Source organism: Neolamprologus brichardi, chromosome 5 (assembly GCF_056152115.1).
Source record: "Neolamprologus brichardi isolate AB-2024 chromosome 5, ASM5615211v1, whole genome shotgun sequence".
NCBI lineage: Eukaryota > Metazoa > Chordata > Actinopteri > Cichliformes > Cichlidae > Neolamprologus > Neolamprologus brichardi.
The window spans coordinates 26,973,127-26,990,881 of record NC_142108.1 but is presented as its reverse complement, the minus strand read 5'-3'; the positions used below and the strand labels follow the sequence as shown (position 1 = coordinate 26,990,881).

The following is a 17,755-nucleotide window of genomic DNA, read 5'->3' as shown; positions in this document are numbered from 1 at the left end:
AAGTTTAGCCACTTTGAACAAAAATTATATGTTGGTGTTAAAGCGTCATGTTTTTATACTCTATCTGGCTGTCAGATGAATTAAGGAAAGCACAAAATTACAGGTTGGCTTCACACCAATTATTTGTTTTGGGAGATGCTCAAACCATTTATGATCAGTCATCACAAATACTTTATTTTCGTGGCATGCAGTGTACCTGGGTATTGTTGCCGACCACGTCAAACCCTTTGTGACCACAGTGTGGTCAGCTGTGATGGACAAAGTGGGATTCTTAGTTTTCTGCTTTTGCATTGTCGACACACGGTAAAAAAAAAAAATTCCAAACCAAAAGGGGAAAAAAATCAAAATATCTTTAATGAGAGGGGCTCGTTTATAAACAGCAACTAGCAGTGTATTTCATAATGATTTTCATCATTTAATATGATTTCAAAAAAAATCTGCAGCCTGCCACAAGAGGGCAGCATAACCCAAGATTCACTAAAGATGTTCCAACAAATAGTCATAGAACATATATTCTAATTTCATCTATCCAACAAAAGCAGCAGTGAAAAAAACAAAAAGTAAAACAGCACTTCCAAGCCAAGTGATTTATGATGTAGAGGAAAGTAGTTATTTGTCACTTGTTTATTCTGCAATCACTTATACAGCACTTTCTAGTCTTACTGACAACATTATGCTCCAAGCCATATTTGGCCTTTTCATATATATTCATGCAGCACGTTTGTCTGTGTTGTTAAACTCTTCATCCACCTTGCATTAAACCTATGGCCAAGCCCGAATCACCAGTTAACCTAAAGTAACCTATATCACTGTGGGGAGAGCTCGGAGTGCCCAGAGGAAATCAATGCAGACTCCACACAGAAGGGACAGGAGATGAGAACATTCAAACACAGAGCTCTCTTAATGTGAGGCAAAGGTGCTAATCACTGTCAGTTCGCTGATGGAGCTACTGATCAAATTTGTGGTAATACTTTTTCACATTACAGATGTCACATAACTTACAGGGAAATTCAGCAATGGAAAAAAAACTGTTACAAAACTAGTCTCTGTCTTTTGTGGTTGGGTGGATGTTTCTTTCTCCTCACTGGCAGCTGGCTAAACAGACAACAGCACATCTTATTGGTAGTCCTAACACCTACCAGACACTGACACGTTTTGCTATAGGTTTATCTTGTATTTGATCTTCTATCTTGTCAGAAGGGTTAAAAAAATACTGTAATTTTCTGAAGCTTTACATTACCTATCTGTCACTTCAGCATGGTGAAGATGACTAAAGTAATCACAGATATCACACAGTCATAGCTTTTGACTCAAAGGATGACATGGTAATTCCACTTAAGCCTTTTAAAACATGTGTCCCTATGTGTCAAACTACCCAGAGGGAAACATGGATCAAGGGGCTCATGAGCCTATCCCAACGTGTATACAACACGTTCGGATAGGCTCAGCTCTTATTCATCAAAAGAACCGCTTTTCATCCACAACAGTAAACTGGTCCGCATAGCTCCGGGCCACCTCGTTTTGGCAGATGTTCACCCTCTGACTCACTGCAAGATTGAGTGCAATTGTGAAATCTCTCAAAACCTGTTGGACTTCTTGAGAGCACAGTTGGAGGTGGGAAAAGTTAACATGACAGTAAGGACATGAACCGGAAAAGAATATACAGAAAAAGTAATTAGATGATAAGAGTTGAGCCTTTTAGGAACTTCACAAAGCTGATTTTACATTCACTTCATTTACTTAGACACAGCAAACAGATCCAGTCAACAACAAAAAAAAAGTTTGAACAAAGAGTTTTGATCCCACAGATGTTTGCTTAGACCAGACCTTCCCAAAGTGTGTGGCCCGCCCCCTAGGGGGGCGCAGAGCCATTGCAGGGGGGGCGGGGGCAGCATGAAAAGGGAAAAAACAACGCTTGGACAGGCTAGCATGGGGCGCCCACACAAATGCAAAGCAGGACCTGAATATGTTTCCAAACCAACTTCATTCTAAGCCAAAGACTAGAAAATATGGTGAAGCATATCTTCCCTTTGGCTTCACCTGCACAAGTGCCAAGGTAGGTCTCCCCTGCAGAATTGGTTTTCCCTGCATCGAGAGCATGTGCTGGGCTCTTCAAATCACGGACAAACATTATCCCACATTCTTGATTTTTAGTTCACAAACACTTGTTGTAATAAATAACTACTCCTGACATTTTGGAGATATTAGCTCTTTATACAGTAAAGTTACAGTGGGATACAAATGATATCAGGCTGATCCTGCCAGGATTTGTTCCCCCTGTCCAAACCAAGGACAAACAGCATCCCACAGTTGTTTATGTTTTTAAACCCATTTTGCACAGAGAGGCATTTTTTGAAAAATGTATTGATAGCAATGTTGAATATTATTACACAGGGAAAAAAAAACAACTACATGTAAAATAATTACACTGTGACGCCTCTGCCTTTCTAAATAGAGGGACAGTAACTGCATGTGTAAATGTAAGCGTGTAAAACCTGAAGATAGAGACAAAATACTGTTAATCTGACTATCTGCCATTCTGCAATTCATCTCTTGTAAACAATAACGTGGCGCACAGCGTGATGTGGAAGAAGGCACCTTTAACATTGCGATGAACTCTGTATTCCTCATCCACACATAAATCCCCAAAAGGAGTTTTAAAAAATCTCCGTTTTCGGTGATTCCAAACGCCATTTACGTGTGGACAAAACAGCTGCGTTTTCAAAATCACCCGTGTACGTGCAGACGCAGTGTAAAAGAGTTAGTAGTTTTTTTTCTTACTACCTTCAGATTACTTGTATTTGCTTAATTGTTTACTAAATGTTTGAGGTGTGAAATAAACCGCAATGGAGCAAAATATGGGTGTGTGTGGTTGGAGGATGTGTTTGTGCGTGTGTGCGTGCGCGCGCACGGGGGGGGTATTTTTCTTGTAAAACAAAGGGAGGCCCAGCAAAAAAAGTTTGGGAACCACTGGCTTAGACATTTCTAGATGTGTTAAACTGGTGTGAAAGAGCTAAATCAGAGTACATGGAACTAAAATAAACTTCAAGTAGATGTTCACATGAACATAGTTGTGGGGTGGAGCATCTTTTAGTCTCGTGTGAATTTCTATCAGACAGAAGTGATGTGTGCCCTCTAGAGAGTTTACAGGTATGTGTGTGCTAACACAACGCAGAGGAGGAGAGACATCAAGAATGATGTCAGAGCAGATATCGTTGCTGTCAATCAATTTGGGAGGGCTTGTAAAAAATTGCTTTCAGCTACTCATCGAGTCACAAGAGGTCATGGTGGTATGTAGCTCCAAATATTTGATTTGGTAGATTTTGACGCGGTTCCTGATGCAACCCCCCACCCCTCCCCCAGCCACCCAGGGATTTGTATCCCCTCCCATTGAATGAAAAAGAAATCAAATCAAATTCAAGTCTGAAAAGTGAAGTCCTCAAAGGGCGAGTTCTTTGGTTGACCTTAATAAAAAACAAACAAAAAAAAAACAACCTTTTCTCGTAACATTCTGGGTTCGGTCACTAGTTTCACATCCTGCTGAATAAAATATGAAATTTATCTTGCAATGCCCAATCATTCTCAGAGTCAGTGAGGAGGATTATCAAGGATATGCTTATTGGCTAAAGGCCTACCATGATGACTGATACAGAAGCTGCCTGTAAATAAACAGTATTTCATTACTGCTTCTTATTTAGGCGATATTGCACTTTCAGAAAAACATAAAGAAGAATAAACTTGCAAATGAGACCTATTAAATATTTATTGGCTATTTTTTGAACATTCTAATAATATGTGTGTGTGATGCTCACATTCAGGCACTTAAGCAGCTACTCTCTGTAAGCAGAGCCTGTGAGTTAAAGAGACAATATTGGCAACAGGAATGTCACTGATCACCACATGTAAGCACATTTGCATAGGTTATGTGTGCAAAATGAATCAACTGTGTTATGACATATGGACATTGTGTCTCTGGGGGTTTGAACATCATTGAAAGGTTCTGGCAGAGACCAAGTATGAAATTGTATGGGGGGGGGGGTCGCTTGGCCTTTTTAGTGTTCTATACTTAAGTGTAAATTAATTATTTATGGCTGGTGTTGGTGACAGCTTTCATTATAGTTTATAATATAAGACATTTTTACATCGCTTTTGTGAAAAAAACATGATACAAGCAAAGTGAGGCTCATTAGCAGGTGTTTCCCAATTAGTGATTGTTGCTGGTAGAAACCACGAGAGCTGTGTAAATGTAATGCCTGGCAAATTCATTTGTAGATTAAACAAAAGCAGGCCTGCACCATATCTGCTGCCATGGGCCTAGCCTTGGTTTTTATCGACCATTTGGCCAGTTATCACACATCTATGTTCTGGTAAAGAAAACTCAGAAAAATTACACATTGTTTTTTTTAAGTGCTCTAAGGAAGGCTAAGTTCATGTGCTACATTCTTGTTCCCTCAGGAGCAACAGAAAGCATCTGGCATGAGCAGGGTGACCCGGTGTCCTACTGTATTGCACATTTTGTTTTTCTCTCTTGGCTCTAGTTTAATTTGCTCCTGTTTGCAAAGTCAACATGTGAGTCACAAGGCACCTTTGGCTCAAAACACTGCCAATCTGTGGAAGAGCAGTTAACTGTTTTTACAGTTATTGGGACATAAAAGGGGAGAGAGGGGTGTAAGAATACAAGAAAAACAAAAAAACAGCTGCATCAATACTTTGGGACCATGCGCAGCTTTAGCTCAAGCCGCATCTTGTCCTTCACAAACGTATTCTTTGTGCCACATTAGTTTGTAGAGATCGGCTTCCCAGGACCGTTTTGAAGGGTAGGTTTTTGTGCAGATCTCAATGGACCCTATAAAGAAATACTCGCCACAGCCACAATCTTTTCACCCTGCTGCCGTCCGCAACAACAGAACAAACTGCTACTAAAGCTCCAGTGCAGCTCCCTTATGGGAGATTATTAAACTCTGTGTCCAGACTTTATGGCAAGAATAACATGCTAAACTTTCGAAATTTTTATTTCAAAAGTTTGCCTACAGTTTTGTTGTCATGGTGCAGTTGAATTATTTTTTTATCTTGACTTTTTTGATTGTTTAACAGGTGCAGCAGTAAGTTGACACTGAGATCAGAATCAGAATCAGAATCGTGTTTATTGGCCAAGTATATGTGCAGACACATACAAGCAATTTGGTTCCGGTAGATGGTGGCTCTCAAGCACAGCAATGTAAATCACACACACACGCACACACACACACACACACACACACGTGTCTATATATACACATTACACATACATACACATACATACACAAAGCTGTGTAAACCAACTATAAATAACTAATCTAAACTTATGTACGTAAAATACAGAAATGAAATGATCGTGACATCGTTTGACAATTAAGCATTTAAAAACAAAAGTTAACCCGTGACTCGCAGCGGTTTCTAGTGGTTGCCTGGGACCTCTCTGTGTTTCATTTGCATGTTCGCCCTGTGCTTGCCCAACTTTATAAGTAAAAAAACCCCAACTTATTAAAAATGCATCATGGGTTATCATAATAGAACCAGCAAAATGTTTGTTCAGCTTATTTTTCACTTCATATTTTTGCCCTGCTAGGCTAGGTCCCAGCTAAAGAGGCTCTGTGTTTGAGGATATACTAAGATAAGATAAGATAAAACTTTGTTAATCCCTCGGGTGGGTTCCTCTGGGAAATTCGGTACTACTGAGTTAACTGGTGATCCTAACTTGGCTGCAGGTGTGAATGAGTATGACTAGTTGGTGACAGACTGGCAACCTGTCCAGGGTGTTCTCTGATCCTATGACAGCTGGGAGCTCCAGCTCTCTGCCATCCAAAGATGCATAAATAACTAATAAAACAGAATGAAAAAAAAAGTTTTAATAATTTATCCCGTGTTTCAAGTTGCCAACCAGTGCAATGACTGAGCAAAATCATTTCATATTCCAGGAATGATGAATTTGTGCAACATGTCACGTCAATTCTCAGGTAAAACTTTATTTTTTTGCATATTTTGTCTCCATTTGTATATGATTATTCATTTCAAGTCTTTTTGGTTTATTACATTTTGAAAACTTTGGGTTTCAAAGACCCACAGCATTAACTGCAGTATACGGCTGTGTAAATGGACCAGGCAGGGTAAACTATATAAAGGTATTCAAAGAGGAATGCATCACACTTCAGAAGTTATACATTAGAAAACAAACATATATACAAGGGTCCCTAGTACACTTCCACAGCAGGATTTGAGGCAATTCCTAAAAAGAGGAAGTCCATTTCTCAGGTGCTTCAAGATGAGATAAGAAGAGTTTCCTGTTCAGACAAAGCCAGTGCAGCTGTAGACGCTTTTACCGAAGAGCCATCAGTTGTAACGCTTTGATTTGAGCTCAAGATATTTGGAAATTACATTAGGGAAACATCAACAGGCAGATCATGCAAATAATAAGGCAGTTCATGTACTGTTTTTCTGTTTTGCTTTGTCTATGTTTTTTTTATTCTGTTGTCTTTTTAATTTTGCAGCAGGAAAAAGCCTCAACAGCTACACTGTTTTTGTCTCTTCCTGTCTGGCTTTGCACCGATAAGACTGCAGCAGCTGCCAGCTGTTATTCAGTGTTGGCAGTCAGGTGTGTACCATTGGGGTAATTCAGTGCACATGTTCCATGTCACCTTTTCATCTCAGGAATTAGGTGTTCAGGTGCATGGTGACACAGTTTGTCTTTTTAGTTCCCATCTCATCGTCCTCTGCCTTCTCCTCCCACTTTGCTTGCAGTCTCATACTGGGTGAACAAACTGGTAGACCAGTCTCTGAGACACGTCGGGCTTGCGGATGATGCCTTTCTTGTAGTACTGACGTATGGAACGGCTCAGCTTGTCGTAGTTCATTGCAGGTCGATTCTTTCGTTGTCCCCACAGTCTCGCCACGTGAGCAGAGTCTTCGATTTTGAAAATACCTGGTGGGAATCAAAAGCCGTTATTACCACACAACACAACACGTGCAAAACAGTGGATGATTACACTTTATGTGCACACATAAAAAGTCCGCCACTTGGACTCATATTTCATTTGGCATGCTTTTTGCCTTTCAGGCATCAACAAACCAAATAAGCGAAACCCTGACATACATCTGGCATTCATTCCATTGCGGTTTCACTTTAAATACGCTTTAATGATGTATGATGTAATGTTTGTACCAATTTGTACCATTGCACTACAGGTTGTGAAAAAAAGGAGGTAGGCCTGCACACTATTAGATTCTGATTTAAATCTGCCTTAAAATAAGAACAGTGAATGAAATAACTATATTTGTTCTACTAATTTTCACACACATAGCCCCCTTATGTAGTGTTGTCCTACAATTATTACTTTTAAATTGTAATAATGCAAATTTATTGAAAACTTTTACTCTCATTCAAAATATTTCCTGTTTGTTTTTTGATTTTTTTAAATTAATGTGTCAAGATTTTGGAGCATCAAAGCAGTATGATGAGCCTATAAAACAGTAGATCAACTAATAAGAGATAAAAGCAGTTGCGACAAAAATTGAAATGTAAAATCTTTTTAAAAACATTTTGTTTTAAGCTGAAGAATAAAAGAAGAAAGCACTTAAATTGTAATAGCACAATGTCATACACATTTTTCTGCTTTTATTTAAAAACACCAGGTAAATTAAGTTTTATTCATTTGTTTAAGGACTAAATAGAGCAAATAAAGAAGAAATGAAATGAAAATGAAAGTACCCTTTTCTTTATTGAGCCAGCGAATGCAACGTCCATAGTTGTGGGGTTTGAGCAGGAGCTCTCTGAGAAACTGCCACAGATGAATTGGTTGACCTGAGCAAGATGAATCTGCCTCAGACCAAAGCTCCTCGCTGCCTGCACAGCAAAACAAAACCATTCAGTCCTCAGGGTTCTTGTGCATTGTTTTATTGAAAAAGCTCTGTACCGTGAGGGACCAAAAGATCAAGGAGACACTGAAAATACACAATGCAAAAGCCTGATTTTTCACTGAAATTCTGCAGCATATAGTTATTAGCGTCTATGTAAAATACAGTGTTAAAATTATACTGTGCGTTGGATTTTTTTGTGTGAATGCAACTTGCATGACAGCTTATGCAAACATAAGAATCTTACCTGTAGTTTTAGTCTCTCCAATGGAAAACCGCTCTTTCATCCATGCAGCTGGAAAGTAAACAGATGCAGAAAAGTTAAAGAAAAGGCGAGAACTTCAAATAATCCCACCCAAACACACATGAACGCAATAATAAAATTTGCACCCGCTCAAAAGTTCACAGCAGCCAAATATCCGATAATAAAATCATCACAGGGGGTGCAGCAGGTTGCACATGTTGAACATGTTAAATAAATATTACCTGACTTCCATATGTCCAGGTGTGCGTGCAGCGTGTCTCCACACTGCGGGGAACGCTGGCGAAACTCCTCCTCGCTCATGGCGCACAGATCCTTTCCCGTCAGCTCCTGGAAGGCCTTTCCCGCATGGGGCAATCTGTAGAGATGTTCAGTCCAGAGCAGCCACTTCTGGACATTCCCAGTGTTCCACTCTATCGGATCTGCAGGCGGAAATAGATATGAAATCAGTGAGAAAACTTCCAGCTGCCAATGCAATAAATGACCTTATCTCGGACCATTTCTTTAGTGACACTAATGTCATATGGATCAAGATAAGTCATTTATATATCAATATTGTTTTCACCTTTACCCTGTCTGTATTTTGTTTGCCTTTGACTCATAATAAATCTGCTGAAACCACAAGATAATCAAGCTTTTATGCCACAACAGTTTTAATCAGTAGAACAGACGATTGGGGATTGCATAGGTTTATAACAGCTAGAAGCCATACAATACATGAAAAACGCTTCCTCTGTTTGCTTTATGAGCAGGAGAGGCCTCGCCCTTAAGACTGTGTACACGTCTACTGGCAGGCAAGAACCATCACTATTACAATCCAGGAGTACCTTTGCAAAGGTCAGGATTAAACAGATCCTGGAGCAGGCAAACACAGCTTTGCGTCAGTAAGGATATGATTTAGGAGTTCTGTCATCCTGTGTCCACACAAATATGTGTTGATTTTGCGAGTAAGATCCAGTAGCTTAAGTATCTGAATGAATACTTCTATATTTGCAAATACAGAGAAACACTTCAGCATTTTGGGGGAGATGAAATATGTTTTGTTTAAGGTCAGCTTCTTTGTCAGTTATACGCTGTAATACACTCGCCACAGCTGCAGGTGTGCTGGAAAGCAGCCTACCTGGGGTGATGTTGAGCAGTTTGCAGGCTGTTTCAATGTCCTTCAGTACTTCTCCCACAACCATGCTCTGCACCTGCTCCAGGGATCGCTCCTCCTCCTGCCCCTCCAGGCCAGGAGAGATCCCCTGTTCCTGGCTATCAATGACCGGGCACTGCTCCGGTTCCTCCCGGGGTTCTACGCGGTTCATGGGTAAAGCCAGTGCTGAAGAGGCCTCTGAAACTTTCACCAGCCAAGTAGCATCTTCTGTGAGGAGCATGTCGAAGCAGGAGAGGTAGACGCCTGGCATGCCCCGCTCCAGGGCTTCCACGTTTGGTTTGGTTTCCCCCATCTCCCAGGGGTCTTCGCAGCCTCTGCTTTGCTCCAAGATGGAGAGGGAGTCCTCTGTCATCCCAATCCGAGACCCATACGATGTGGTTTCTGGTACTCTGCCCACTGGGTTTGACATAACTGGTCCTGAGAGAGAGAGAGAAAAAGAAACACAAAAAGCCACATTAAACTTCTATGCTGTGAACTGCAAATGAAGTGAGACGTGATTTAAAAGTTTGTAACTATTCGGCGTAGCATAAAATCTGAAAGATCTCTCTGTCACACAAGCCCATGGTAACAGGTGTGCATGCCACTTAAATCTGCAACAGACATTAGTTCATTTTAAGTAATTTAATCAAACAAATATGCAAAAAAAAAATCATGATTTAAGTCATGGTTACCTTTTCAAACAGGTCCTCTCCTTTGTTTCTCAAGATACTAAAATGACAGCTGCTTTACTTTTGCAATGATCTCCATCAGAGTTGTGCATGAATGTGCAGAGAACTGAGGTTAGACTGTGCTGGTGTAGGCTCTATAAGAAGCTCTATAAGTCTAATGGAGATACTGACCCTCAAAACAGTTAAAACACACACAGCGCTGACAGGCGTGGGGCAAAATGGAATCTGACTGAGTCTCTTATTTGAGGGTCACTGGCCCAGAATGATTCGTTTCATGGGGGTAGGTGACTTGTATTGAGAGCCGAAACAGCTCTGCTGTCTGCCCGGGCTTTCAAGGTGCCGTCTCTGCAGCCCTCTGTCTCCACTGTCAGCTGGAGATTTTAATCAAATCGAAGTTAGATAATGTGGAGAGAAGAGCGTGCATAAAATCTGCCCAGCCAAAATGTCTGTTTTATGAAGAGTAGGCTTTATGAAAACAGCCCTTTAATAGGAGGTGGCCTTTAAAAGTGTACACTTATGAAGGTTTGTAAGCTGTAGCACAAGTGTAATCTTGATTATGACACCCATAATGCTTACCTGCCACAGCTGGTAAATGGGAGGACACAGCAGCAGGTTATCAGCAGCTGTGGCTGATGCCACAGTAAAGGAAGTAAACTCCCACAGAGTACACGTTCAGGGAGAGTCACCATGTAAATTGTCAAAGTGCAAACAATTAAAGTCTCGTAAAATTTGCAAAAGTGATATATAGCATCCACCGAGTCAAAACCAACAATAAGGGTAACTTTGAAATAAACCACGGAGACATGAGAGCTCTCGAAAGAAAAATAATCCATTTAGTTTGCAAACCTTTAACAAACGTGAATTTCTCAGCCGTGGTCTTATCTGTTTTGTTGCTTATGCTGTTTGTACCTTTGATTTTTTTTCCTACTCTTGTTCTTGTTAAAATGCTTTTACTTGTCATTACCAGTTCTCAAAATAAACCAACTCAGTGGAGAATTATTGTCTGTTATGTGGGATTTCAGATTACACACTCCCTGAAGCTGCTGTCTGAACTGGTCTCCTATTAAGGTCAGGCGCGTCAGCCTGCAATAGGAAAACGTGGATTGCGTGGCTATATTCACCTAAAAAGAAATGTAAAATCTGAACAAGCTAAAACTGTATTTCCACTATTGCCAAACACAACTAAATGAAAATTCAACTGCAAAAAGAAAAAAAAAATCCCCTTCTAGCTCTTGGACCTCAGCATGCCATTGATAAATAGCCTCCACAGTCTTCCTTTTATCTCTAAACTTCTCGTAAATATCACCCACCCTGCCTTTTACTCCATCAGTCTGTCAGATTAAAAGCCACTGGTATCCAAGCCTGCTGCTGTGTGTCAACTCTGCTCTGTAACAGCTTGCGCTAAGCCCATTAGCAAAGCAAATTTAGCCATATTACCTTCTTCCAAAAGGAAGCTGGGACACCAGAGAAAGACACAAACACCCACCCCTGCAGAGAGGGATTAAGGCCCTGACTGATCTCTAAATGAGTTTGGTCAAGACACTGATATTCATTTCAGGAGCATTAGAGCTTGCTCCATTTACTCAGCAAAGTCAGCCTTGGAATCAGAAGGAATGGGACTCCATCTATGCTGGCGCCCTCCCTGGGAACCATATTTTTTCCACCTGCTTGGTCTTATTTAACATAAATACAGTGATTATGTGAGGTGAAGTTTGTATCACTGCCTTAAGTTTTGTATGGTTATAGCTGCACAAAGAGATTTTTTTAATCTGAATTGTCCTTTGCCCAACCTGTGGGTCATATTTTTATGTGGAAAAATTCTTTTCCTAAAATGAAAGTGGTGAAATTTCCAAACCAGTGGAGCCAATCTAGCTAAATATTAACCTGCGAGCCAATTCAGCATTGTTGAACAGTTTTGTGAAAGAAGACAGGTGACTGTTATAGTTAATGAGTAGTGATTAAAACAACTCTAAATGTCTGGTCTTGTTTAACTTGGATGAATCTATTCAAGCACCAAAAAAGAGAAAAGGTCAGCGATTAGATCTGATGCCATCTATCAAGGCATGATCAAAACACACTGAGTGTTATGCTGGTAGTGTTTCAGTCTGGTATTAAAGAAGCGTATACAGCCAAGAGTGACTGTTTGCCATGTGACACCCCCCGCCCCTTTTTTCCCCCCTGTTATTGTTCCTCATGGGAAATTTGGTCCTGCTCATGAAGTCATTGTTCAGAGAAAAACGGAAGGAATTTCATCTTCCTCCTACTTAATATGACTGTTGCTCTGAAAGAAACGCCTGCTGGTTGGAAGAGGAGATTTAGATCTGCAGATTGCTCCCTTAGGGAATTTTTTATTGCAGCAGTGACATGTGCAGGTGCTCTGTTCACGTTATAAAATAGCTTCAGTTTATGTGCTTATTTTATGCAATAAAGGTTTATTTCATGTGCTTGTACTTACATTGCCTTATAATACTGATCCCATTAAACTCTGTTTTTAACAAATTTTTCCAACCACCCACACTGCTAGGGGATGTATGGTGATTCATATCTGCTGTTAGTCAGGTGTGCAGGCATTAAGCCAATATCCAAGGAAAATGGCTTTGATGTTGGTCTAAATTAATCTTGACAAAGAGTCTACTTAGAGCTAATTATGCTGGTAATAAACCTCATTTAATTGGGGTTGGACCTAAAGATTGGAAAACTTGAAAATGGGATAAAAAAAAAATAAACCTGTCACTGTTCTAGACAGATATAAGGGCTGCCGTTATGTGGCCTCGGGGGTTTCTTGAGCGCTGGGTTTAAATTGTAAATCATCACAAGATTAAAGAAAAAAAAAAAAAACAACCCAAACAAGCAAAAAAACAACAACAGTTTTTTAAATGTTAAACACAAGGATGACCCTTTTCATCAGCTGCCTTACAAAGTGTGATGATATATGTTATTTGAGACACAATTCACAACCCATAACTTTATCAGATCATAGCACACGCTGGCAAACAGGCACTCTGGTTAACCTTTAAATACTAGAAATAAAAATTAAAAACAAAACAAACAAAGAAAGAAAAAAATACAGAAACTATCGGACAATTTTGCACTTGACCCAACATAACTGAAGTCCTGCAAGTCTGAGGGAAATGGGCTGTGAAGCCACTGAGGAGAAAAACGTAAGAAGGAACAAGGAACAAATCCAGTATGTCTAGCAGGGCATATGTAGAGGATTTGGTTGAACCATCAACTTGTTTTTCTAGATGCAACTAGTTCATATTTGCATATGACCGGTTCATGGGAACATGAATCTTTTACTTTTTGTTTATTTAATGTAATTTTGAACTTGTGTGGGTTTGAAACTTATTGCAAATCTGAAATAGCTGTCAGCAAACTGTCAACGTGCTTCTTTAGAAGAGAATTCCGGATAATTTTCAGTCTCCCGAGCGATCGGAGGCAGCAGATTGTTCATGAGAAGTCAGGTCTCACCGCCCCCCCCCCCCCCCCCCCCCCCCCCCCCCCATGGAAGTGAAAAAGGAGCTAGGGTTTGTTCTCTCTTTATACAATCATCACTGTTACCTTTCACGTGTACTGATTGCAAAGCTATGAAATTGTGTGCCATTATTTCTGTGTTTATATGATATGATATCTGTTTCAAAGCTTTAAAAACACTTTTGACTTCAGACCTGGTCCGACAACCAGGAAAGAACTACTATTTGATTGTGTAAAAACCTGCCCCAGTATTTCACACCAAACCTCCTGAATCAAGTAACCAAGTATTGCATGAAATTATCAGGAGATGTTGTTTATATATTTTGATAAAGGGAGAATAGCAAATTTTTTTGGGGGGGGGAATAGAAAGGTCTTTTCTGTTTTTCTTACCCCACTGTTTGTACAATGTTATGCCTTACGTGTGATTATGTGTGCTATCTTGTTATCTGTGCCATGAATTAAAAAGATTTTAATTAAACTGTGGCTTTAAACACAGACAAAAATAATTTCATACATTTCTATACTAACAAGGTCACAAGGCCTCTGAGAAATAATCGATTAGCTTGACATGAAAAGGAATATAAATGCACCTGTACCCTTGGAAGAAACAGAGCAGACAATCCGCTTCTGTTATTCCTCTTTGGAATTTCTCTTCTTTCTGTCTCAGGTAGTTGCAGTCGTATTTGATTTCCACCTTTGATTAAAACCACAGTGAAATTCCCCGTCTCATCCCACAGTGACAGCAGAAAGAAATCTGTTGGGTTTTTTGTGTTTGTTTCAAAGTCAGTCTATTGCTGTGGTTTATAGCATCTAACTGACAACAGCATTTTATCTGACCACATTTTGCATATTTCCTTTCTGAATGGAAACTTTCAGATTTGCATGAGATTTATGAAAGAAGAAGAACAGGTCTCAGTCTCTTTTTCCTTTTATATTTGACTGGGTATTTATTTATTTGCTTAATCTGACTTGCAGTTGGTTCAGGAATGTTTGAATGTTTCTTTTCAATATTTTTACTCTTAACTTTCATATTATGAACAGGGAATGTATTTAATAATTAAACTTTTCCCTTTAATAACTGTTGCTTTTTAACAGAGTCAAAATCTCTGGATTTCACTAATTAGGTTACACGACCTGTTCAAGACTACTAAGAAAACTATAGACACACACACATATATATCTCAGATATACAGCTTATGTCCTATAAATCATGGGCCTATAATAAGATTGTGCTACAGAAACATCCAAGACCCTGTTTAAGAGAGCAACGTCTTACCCCAGCAATGATGCTCTGATGTTCTTGAGTCAATGACTTGGCTGGATGCTGGCAGATGCAGTGCTGTTTCCAGCCAGTGGCCAGTTGCTGCCTGAAGGTGAGGCGCAACAGGCAGCGGGCAACCTTCAGTCGGCTTCTTGCTGATGACTGTCACTGAGCCCCAAACCCAGGTCTCCTCAAATCTTCTCAGGCTTTTTTGTTTGGTTGGTTGGTTTTTGGTTTTGGCAGAATTATACTTAACCTGAAAGTCACAGCCTAAAACACAACTGCACACTTAGTTCAAAAAGCACCTGCTACGGGCGTGTTCAAAGTGAAGCCAAGAGGACTAGTGGCTGGGTGAGTGAGTGCAAAGGAATTCCACCTCCATTGACTGCAATTTATATTTATAAGGCAGCCATGTTTACTTATGCAGACAACTCTCTCTCTCTCTCTCTCTCTCTCTCTCTCTGTGTGTGTGTGTGTGTGTGTGTGTGTGTGTGTCTTTGCCGATTAGCTCAGACCTCCTCAAACACTGCAAGCCAACCTTAGTGTTTAGGTGAGAGAGAATTCAAAGTGATCAGATTAAATAAATAAATAAATATTGCTGTTTAAGTAAGTAAGTAAGTGATTATGTAGCCAAATACAAAATTGTAGTTAGGAATACTTTTCTTATCACGTTTCCATGTGTTGCTGGTTTTTGTTTGTACTCCTACTTTTTACTTCACTACCGTTTGAAGACTTTAATTACAAACTTACCATTTTTATGCCGTTGATGTTAAAAATAGGAAACATATTATTATTGATGTCTGAGCTGTGAGTAGTAACTTCTCACATAGTGACAATCATTGGCTTCTGTTTCCCATGACTTCAGGGAGCACTTTCCTGAATGCAAGCTCAAGGGGTGACTGAAAACAACATGCTGTTCATTTTGTACGTTGTAGTCCTGATTGTCATCACAAGGAAGTTAGAGCTGGAGGTAAGTGATAAGTCGCCAACATAAGTGCACCATGCATGCCAGATTCACGCCTCACTTGTGACATCTAGTTTTAAACAGCAATGACAATGAGAGGAAAAATACTGGGCTCTAGGTTTCAAAACCAGACTTTGCAGAACATGGTAGCTATGCCGATCTTTGATATAAAGTATATTAGCAAACCCCTGTCCCCAGTATGGATGATAATAAACAGCTGCTTCTTCTCAAAACTCTAATAATGCCATACTTAATGACTCATTGTTTTCTACAGCACTGCTGTTATTGGTTATGCTGTAAGAACATTTTTAATCTAATATGTTAGTCACCACAAATTAAGTGAGATTTTAAATGTGTGTCACTTTAATGTAAATCACTAATCTGAGTATTTCCATCACTGTCTACTCAAGAACATGGAAGGAGATTCTGTTTAAACAAAAACATTAATTACTAAACACTTAAGATAATAATGTTTGTATATACCATTAAAGTCACAGTTTGGTGTTAACATGTTAGCGCTCCGGTGTGCTCACATACAAAGCTGGTGTAATATTTCATTTAGCTTCTAAAATGATTTCCGTGTAAGAAACCCAAGAGAAACCATAGACTCTTTTCTGTGTTGAGAATATTTGCACAGGCATCCACTGAAGTAATATGATGCTTCAGCAGAATGAAATTTAATATTACCTACAGTTAGTGTTTGCTTGTGTTTCTCCACTGAGATGCAAAAAGGGAGATATTGAATAGTAAAATAATTCTGGCTTACGCATTTGCCTAACTCAGACTGCTCTTCACTACATGTCTGGTTTTTCCATTTGAATAACTATTTGGAAAAAATTACTGATGCTTTCCTCCCAAAACCTACTTTCTTTGAGATGGGGTCTTCTTGTGGCTTGTTTAAATAATTAAAGTGGTTTCAGCTGTCATATGGGAGGGTTGCGCCTAAAAAATACAAACCTGTTGAGAATTAGCTAAATAACCTCTCAAAAGCAGATTTACTTTGTATTATTATTACTGCCCCCATAAGCAGCAATTTTAAGATTCTGCACATTAACACCATTGTTGCGTGGACATGACATCACTCTTACTCACCCGAGTTTATTTGCAAGTCATTCTTCTTCTTTAATGCCATGTTGTAATTTATAATCCAGTTAAACTTTGTTTTTCTTAACAATTTACTTATTATTCCTTTGTGATAATGTGCTTAGTTTCAACAGTGGTTTCTCAGCTAAGATATCATGAAACCCAAATAATTCATAACACCTGTGTGGGTGTGCCGGGCTTTCACAATATAACCGACAGAGCTGGAGGTCATTTTTTAACTGCTGAATACTGTTTATCATTATCATCACGTTTTTTCCCCTTATTATTATATTATTAAATGGCAATCAAAAAAGTACAGTCACGTGAAAAAGAAGGTACACCTGTTTTATTTCTTACATTAGGTAAAACCTTAGAGGAACTACGACATATGACATACTAAACTGTCTTATTTAACAAAGACTAAGCTAAAATACAAAAGCAGTTAGTAAAAGCCTCAGTAAAGCCTTACTGCTTCCATTAGAATTAAGAGGGTAAGTAGCAGCCAGTTGCTGATAATCACATTCACATGATTAACTGACGATCAGCAAGTGTGAGCACCTCCATAAAAGCAGAAATGTTGGCAGTTTGCTGGTCTGGGACATTCACATGTCTGTTAACACAGTGCTGAGGGAGAAAGGTTTTAGCAGTGAGCTTAAACAAACATCTGTTACTTCCCATCAATCCAAGAAGGGTTATAAGGTAATTTCCAAACAATTTGACCTCCGTCATTCTGTACTGAGAGAGATTATTCGCAAGTGGAAAAGAATCAAATCACATGACTCTCTTCCCAGGTTTGGACGTAAAAGCAAATTTAACCTAACATCAGATCATGCAACAATCAGAGAAACTGCAAAAAGCCCAGGAGCTATAACTCAGAATCTGCAGGACTCACTTGCTAAATGTTAAAGACAAATATGTTAAAGTACAATCAGAAAAAGACTGAACAAGTATGAGTTGTTTGGAGAGCCTGTCAGAAGAAAGCGTTTTCTCTCTACAA

General features: G+C 39.4%; 1 protein-coding gene across 2 annotated transcripts; it reads right to left on the bottom strand.

The window, feature by feature from the left end:
• Nucleotides 1–5,989: 5,989 nt before the first annotated feature.
• Nucleotides 5,990–15,063, bottom strand: spdef (SAM pointed domain containing ets transcription factor). 2 transcript variants are annotated; one of them, XM_006782863.3, is made up of 6 exons: nt 14,727–15,063; nt 9,273–9,725; nt 8,377–8,574; nt 8,138–8,185; nt 7,745–7,879; nt 5,990–6,958 (listed from the first exon to the last, which is right to left on the bottom strand). In XM_006782863.3, the coding sequence occupies exons 2-6, from the start codon at nt 9,715–9,717 to the stop codon at nt 6,780–6,782; spliced, it is 1,005 nt and encodes a 334-aa protein (XP_006782926.1). In that variant the 5' UTR covers nt 9,718–9,725; nt 14,727–15,063; the 3' UTR covers nt 5,990–6,779. The 2 variants fall into 2 exon arrangements, with proteins under 2 accessions (XP_006782926.1, XP_035760514.1); XM_035904621.2 differs by lacking the exon at nt 14,727–15,063 and adding an exon at nt 9,980–10,190.
• Nucleotides 15,064–17,755: the final 2,692 nt, after the last annotated feature.